Source organism: Verticillium alfalfae, genomic scaffold (genome assembly GCF_000150825.1).
Source record: "Verticillium alfalfae VaMs.102 supercont1.15 genomic scaffold, whole genome shotgun sequence".
In the NCBI taxonomy this organism is placed as follows: Eukaryota; Fungi; Ascomycota; class Sordariomycetes; order Glomerellales; family Plectosphaerellaceae; genus Verticillium; species Verticillium alfalfae.
In genome coordinates this window covers 247,113-254,114 of record NW_003315024.1, presented here as the reverse complement: position 1 = coordinate 254,114, position 7,002 = coordinate 247,113, and the positions used below count along the sequence as shown (strand labels likewise).

At 55.7% G+C, this 7,002-nt stretch overlaps 1 protein-coding gene across 1 annotated transcript; it reads left to right on the top strand.

The window, feature by feature from the left end:
- Nucleotides 1-6,165: 6,165 nt before the first annotated feature.
- VDBG_09398 (conserved hypothetical protein) lies at nt 6,166-6,579 on the top strand (the record flags this gene model as incomplete). Its single annotated transcript, XM_003000157.1, has 1 exon — nt 6,166-6,579. The coding sequence occupies one exon, from the start codon at nt 6,310-6,312 to the stop codon at nt 6,577-6,579; it is 270 nt and encodes an 89-aa protein (XP_003000203.1).
- Nucleotides 6,580-7,002: the final 423 nt, after the last annotated feature.

Below are 7,002 nucleotides of genomic sequence, written 5' to 3'. Positions count from 1 at the left end.
GCTCGAAGCTGGTGTGCGTCTGCTTCGCTTCCTGGCTTTTCCCCCATCTTCAGGGTCGACAATATAGCGCCGAGTTCCGGGCCGAGTCGCGACTTGTTCGTTCGGATGAGGTGTTTGGCCATTGTGCGATGGCTATCTGTGGAGGATGACTAGTGCTGTGTTGATTCTGCGATGCCGCAAATGATGATCCTCGAGACAGATTTCATACTTTTCATATAGGTGTCTAGATCACTCCAATTGGTGTGCAAGTCACTCGTCCTCCACGATACTTTACCCAACAGAAGTCCTTCCCTGAGGACAGCACATCCGCGCGACCTTCGACGCCAATTCATGACCAAGGGAGCCATGACTGCCGGGTTGTCGACATACCCAGACAAAAGACAGTTGTGTCCCCAACGGTCCTCACCAGGGTCGGAGGCTTTTCTTGTCAAGCGCTGGTCCGAATCGACCATTTGTTCGTCAGCACAAGGATTGGAGTGGATCCGCACTCATGCCCGGCGAGCTAGGCCACGGCTCAACATGTTTCTGTTGGGTTGTGCCGTCAGATAATCGAATATCGCGGTGAGGTCGCGGGTGTTGTGAGTTTGCTGCCGTTCGGCCGGTGACGGAGTCGCTCTCGGACACGTCAGCATCCAGGTTAAAGCGAAAGATGGATGTGTCACCATTGGAATCCTTGGCCTGTGAGCCATTTGAAGGCGAGGTCTGATTTTCTATTGTTGTCTATTCTCTAGGCATCGATGGGGCATGAGAACATGGCGATACCGTCGTCTCGAACATATCTCTTATTCAAAGCATCTGTCATGGTTTGTTTGAAACTGCTCACAGGTGAATTGTTTTGGATCGATAGAACTTGTCGAGCTGCCTTTATTGATAGTGACAGCGACAGCAGCTATGAGCACAGCAGTAGTCAGAGAGCCGTGGCTAGAAATTGGTAACCCTGCAGACCCTAAGGAGTGGTTAGCTGTCATATCCTGCCCTGAGGAGAAGTTGGAGGTTGACGCTGTTTTGGTCGCCACTTGTCCTCGCGTCTTTACGGAGGACGTACAGCACAATAGACTTGACCCCAAACCTCGACGGATATTACGCTGTCTGGTCGGAGTTCTTGCGTTGTTACCTTGCTTGCCCACAACAGCTCGGAGGAACGTGACACAGACCTCGCCCAGAATCATAGTGATCACATAGAATCACTGTCCAAATCCAATGCGATACGTCGCTGGCACCATCAATCGACCATTGCCAATCTGGCCTTCGTTGCCTGCCCCGACGCATCTCATGTCACAAGATCACAAGCGGAGCTATGTTTATTGTAGAAAACGCCTCAGGGCCTTCGTGGCGGCCGGCCTCGCCGTCGCCGCTCCATGTCAGTAACCGCCTCAACCCCCCAGCTGGGTCAAACCTCGGGCGTGAAAGGCCTTGGGCCCTTGCAGTCTTTAGGGGCTTCATACTATCGATTTGGCGAGGGCAATGTAGAATCTTCCGAGCTGAATATGCCCACCACGGAAAGGTGATTCATCCAAGAGAGCCCCAAAGTTGTGAAAGGCGGTAGCCTCTGCTCGGCGAGTTTCCAAAAGCCCCCGTCGTCAAGCTCCGTAATGTCAAATTCGATGAGCAAATTCACGACGCGAACGTTCCACGGGAATGAATTCCCGTAGAGCTGGGGCAGCCCTGTCCTCGGATCGGGCCCTGAAAATCCACCTGGGGGCCAGAACCAGCCAACACCGGGGCGATTTGCCTTTGACATACGCACACAAAGTTCAAGCCTTTTGCCGAACCAGATTTGCGGTTCGGTCGGATGAGGCAGCAAAAGCACCTCACGGCACATGATAGTACCGGGCGTTGGCTGGGTCAGGTGCTTAGTGCGCGTGTCGCAGCACGCCCTCGCAGCACCCTCCTGAAGGACTGCAGCAACATCTCGACGACGACCAGATATGCGAGCAGAAGTCCGGTCCAGGCCGTGGGCTTGCACTTGTGGTCCCAAAGATAAGATGTCCAGGTCCAGAACAGTCGGCACGAGGGAGGCAAGACGTATGCTACGCTCACGCCCCTCTGAAGCAGACAAAGGTCTAGACCGGCTCGCGAGTGAGGTGGCATGAGGATGGAGACGAGAGCGAAGGGGCACTTGAGCGGCTGCCCATGGTGGCGTTCCGCACGCTGTCACATCGCAGGCATCAAAGGTCAAGACTGTCTGCAACCTCAGAAGACTGAGGTGGCGGCTGTGGCTGGTGTCACGTTGTTGCGGCAAGCGAGGTCCAGACCTGTCTCCGCCTTTTTGCGGCTGACGCCTCTGGACAAAAGTCCAATGTGCAGGGGCCCAGCGCAACAAAACAGTTCCGTCGTTGGCAAAAGTATTGCCGTTGGTGAAGTCCGTCTTGCCCCTCCCGTCTGATGTTTCGATATGGCATCAAGCGCTGTGATGCTGGTAGTGCACAGCAACGGACAAGATGGTGAAAACCTAGAGGTGACAGATGGTTTGTCAGCGCCACAATCGGTCGACCTTGGAGGCCGTTGCAAGTCAAATCTCAACTTTGATCATACCGGGATCAACACCATGACCCAACAGGCATAGTGAACAACCTGTCCGGCCAATTGCGGCATGTGTTTCGGTGGACGAACCGTGCAAGTCGAGCACTAGAAAAGTGTGTGGCCAAGAGGCATCGGTGCTATATCTCTCCGGGTTAGCCTTTCGAAGCTAAAAGCTGTCGTCCGTGTTGCTCGGAACAGTCCCGTCATGGGCACTAGTCATGAGCAAACGTGTTGCAATGATGGATAGGAGACGGCGCTCATGCCAGTCGATGCTCATGTGCTGCTCGGGTGAGAGAGCCAAGGTCACAATAGGCAGGTTCGCCCGCGGTTGGTGCACACTTCAAGGTGGTAGGTGAAATGAAGCCTGAGCGTTGTGCAGGGCATTTCATCGATCGGACATCCATGCCGCAGGGCATGCTGAATCCGATAGCGGTCGTGTCAAGAAGGAGCCGCGGGAAGCAGAGGCCTCGTTGTCTGACGATCATCGCACAGTTGCCGGGGGCTGCGGTATCGCTCGTAGAGATCGCTCGCAGAGTCATTATCGAGCGATGGATGTCCGCCGGCAGAATATAAAGAGCATGACTTCGTCGTGCAGGGCCGATCGTTCTTCTCCTCCAATGTTGGGCACTGAGCGAGTAGCGAGAGAGGAAGAGGGCGATGGGCCGTACGACGATTCCAGATGCTTTCGATCTGGCCGGATATGCAGTGCACTAGGGGCGATCAGGCGAACGCGTGGACCCGTGGCCTTGTGGGCAGGGTATCGACGCGGACCCGAGACGCTACTTGTCGCCACATTCGGTCCAGTTGGGTGGTCCCCAAAGCACAGAAGCAAACATTTTCTTGCATCATCCTTCCATCGAGATCTGTCGGACGCTGTAGGGAGATTGGTCACCAGAAGACCAAAGACATGTATTGAAGGATGAAGGGTAATTGGGAGAAAATATGGTCACAAGCGGGGTGATTTCCTGTTTCAATCAGGATGGGAAAGTTGATCAGCACCCGAAACCCGATGGAGGTCGTCCCACGCTAAACGTGTTGTGAAGAAAGCCAAAACTCTGGTGATTGGATGTTCGGCCGTTTCCTTCCAATATCACAAGGATCGAGTGATAGTGGCCGTCGTGGCAACATGGGGGAAAGGGTCAGAGACTGCCGAGGGAAATCGTGTCGCCGTGTTGCATCGAAGAAACAGGTGGGATCGAAAATGATTTCAATGGGTTGATCCATTGGGTTGATCCAAAGAGGGGTCGAACGGCTCAAGACTCCGTTTGACAGGTGCTACACCCCCCCCCCCCCCCAGCATGCGCCCAGGGACTTGCTGCGATGCCGTCGCCATCGGGGAGGGGAGATTCATCGCGGTCATGTCGCTGTCCAAAAAAGACAACAAAAAGATCTGCGGGCGGGAGAATCGATGGATCACCTCCGTCATCCCAACTCGCTCACTGAACGCTGTTGGCCATCAATGATACTATTGTTCCCTGTTCAGGTGCACAGTGACGACGTTTGGAGGGTGAGTGACAAGATCACGCAGCGGCAGACGTCGAGCCACGCAAGCCTTATCCATCATGGGCGGAAGACAAAACGGCGATCCCAAGACGTCTTGGAAGGGCAGAAACGGACCGGCCTAGGCCCAAACCAGCAAACAGTAAGACAGGACCCTGAGGATCGGGCTGAAGGGGGGGCATCGCCTCAAGGACCCCTTTCTGCAGGCAGCAGCAATCGAAAGATGGGTGTGCCATCAAGGCCCCACGTCCTTCCATTTTCTTGGCACCGCTCCCCCGCGCGACGGCGCTGACAGGAACATCAAAACGGCCCCAGCGCACCGCCACGCACCGCCTCAGATGCAACCCATCTATTACGGTATCGTACGACGACGGTTTCCCCTGCCAAACAAGGTTTCGACGGTATCAGCTGCTCTAGGTAACGAGTCGGCCGGACAGCGGCAGACCAACTGCCCCGGACGCCATTCCCGGGCCCTTCTTCAGCTGGACCTACCACCGACTGACATGACCGCGGAGTCATAGCCAGCAATGGTTGCTGACATGGCTACGGCTCACACGGCCGCTGCCTGCGGATGTGACGGGCTGACGGACTTCTCTCGGCAGCCGCGGGCTCAGCATGACAACTGCTTCCTACAGTACACGCCCCCCCCCCTCCTTGCCTCGTTGTGCAGCCATCAATTGGCGACAGAAGAGCAAACTGCACAAACCTAGTGTGGTCATGGGTCGCAAGGGTGGACCTGTGTCGCGCGATAGGAGAGAGGGAGGGCGAGGGAGAGTGAAATTGAGATTTGAGGGCTGTACAGTACAGCGGTCCATCAATTACCGAGTGGCATTGACGAAGGACTTTGAAAGGGGGTTCTACCGTAATTTGGACCAGTGGGAGGGCAAAACGCCAGGTTCACTCGCCCTGGTCCGTCACGCTGGCTCACCACGACACGACGGGCCATGCAGACGTGGACCCGCAAGGTCAAGGCACGAACGGAGCGCCCGAATAGCTGGTAAAAACCTCGCATCTGCCGTCAAAATGAAGGGGATTTCAAATGGAGCGGTTCGGACGGACCTCCTGGAAACGGCCCAAAAAAAGGGAACGTGATTGGACACTTTATGACTTGTGGCCCTGCCTCGGTAGCAAATCAGAGTATCCACACAAAAGGTGAAACTGAGCACCTCGCAGTGCGGGCCTTCTCTGTATCCGCGACGGTCGATGAGCTCCGTTTCTCTCCGCCACAGTAGGTAGTCAGTCGTCGGTCGATCCGTTGTCCATCGAGATTCGTGCGAGGCCTGTCTTGGCCTGATGAGGGCCCCCCCTTCGTCCCTTGGACGGACCGTTGCGTCCTTGCTGCGCATCTGGCTCTCTGCCACACCGATGCGAGAGCGAAAACGCGATGCGAGGCCCTTCACGCGGGAGCCTGGGCATTGGTGCTTGTGTCGCGAAATTTGCCTGGGCACATGCCTGTGGTATTATATCATGAGCGTGTGTCCTTTCAAGCCACTTCCATTTGCCCTCTTCGTGGTTTGCACTCTGGATACTCGATTCATCAACCGTTTTCCTGCGACTTCACTTGCGTGCCACAGCTTCACTGCTAATCACTACGATACCATCACTCAGCGCCACGTCATCCTCAACATACCTAGGTAGTGGCACATCGATAGGTTCCAATCAATCCAATCAACATTTACGCCCGCAGTATCAATCCGTTCGCGCTCGTCAGACTTGGTCCAGAATAGTTCAAGCAGGAAGAAGCGCTCAAGCAGTTGCCAAGCAGCAGCCAAACCAGCCCGAGCTCCCAAGCCTGACAACCGACCCACCCAGCCACCGTCTCCATCCCTCTCCCCCAGTGGCAGTGGCCCAGTATACCGTTTGCTGCAGCCTAGGACAGAACACTCCGCCCACCCCCGACACGTCCCTCAAGCCCACACACCCCCTCCTGTCTTGTGCCTGACGTTACAAGTGCACCATCCTTGTTCTGGCCTGCCGAACCCTTGTCTTGCCTTCTTAGACACGACCGACGTCGAAGGCGCCTGCCCTGCCCAATTCCCCATCCCGCCCGAGATCAAACCTCTAGTCTGGGGCCCTTTCCGTAGATCACACATAAGACCCTGCCAGGCCCTCCCTCCGTCTGCTCTGGTCTGCTCCCACACCACAAGCCAAGAAGTCGTTCTTCTGCAACACCAACACAACACGATACATCATCAGCACTGAGGATAGGACAATAACTCTATCGACCTGGACCACTCCACCAACCTCGACTCTCGCCTGTCTGCTACGGCATCAACATACACCATCATGCCTTCAGCACGCCCTTCCTCTGTTCACTACGGCAGCTCCTCATCCTCTTCCAGCTCAGACTCAGATCTCTCCGCAGCATCTGCTTCGTACCGCCCCAGCATGGATTCGGCACCCATCGTCGTCTCAGTCGAGACGATTCGCTGCATGCGGTGCGCATCTGCCACCGAGATGACTTCAACGGACGACCCCAGCTCATACGGCATGGTTCGCATCTCCACCAATCTCTACTACTGTGAGAGGTGCGCCAAGAAGACTGGCTTCACCTGAACGACCCGGTGTGAAAAACGGGAATCGAGCCCGTGGCTTTCGACGAACTGATTGCACCAACTGTGGAATATGAATATTCCCAGATTCTTAACGAAAACACGACCTGCGATGGGCTGTCAAGACGACGCCCTCGTCAGCAGCCTCTCAAAAGGCAACAATCGTTGCCATGCGCAATGCAACAATGCCATGGCAACGCTCCATCGCTATCTTTCAAAGTACGAAAGGCAAAGCAAACGTCTGCCCAATCCCAGCGGCCACCAACGTCAAACCGCCCTCGCCCCAAGGCATGAAGCCCAGAAAAGCAGATGGCGGCCAGTCAGACAACAGCCATCCGACGCTACCAAGTCGGACTTTGGCATCGGACCCGGACACCGCGACGCATGACGGGAATTGAGTTGGCACTACCAACAGCGCCATGCCCTA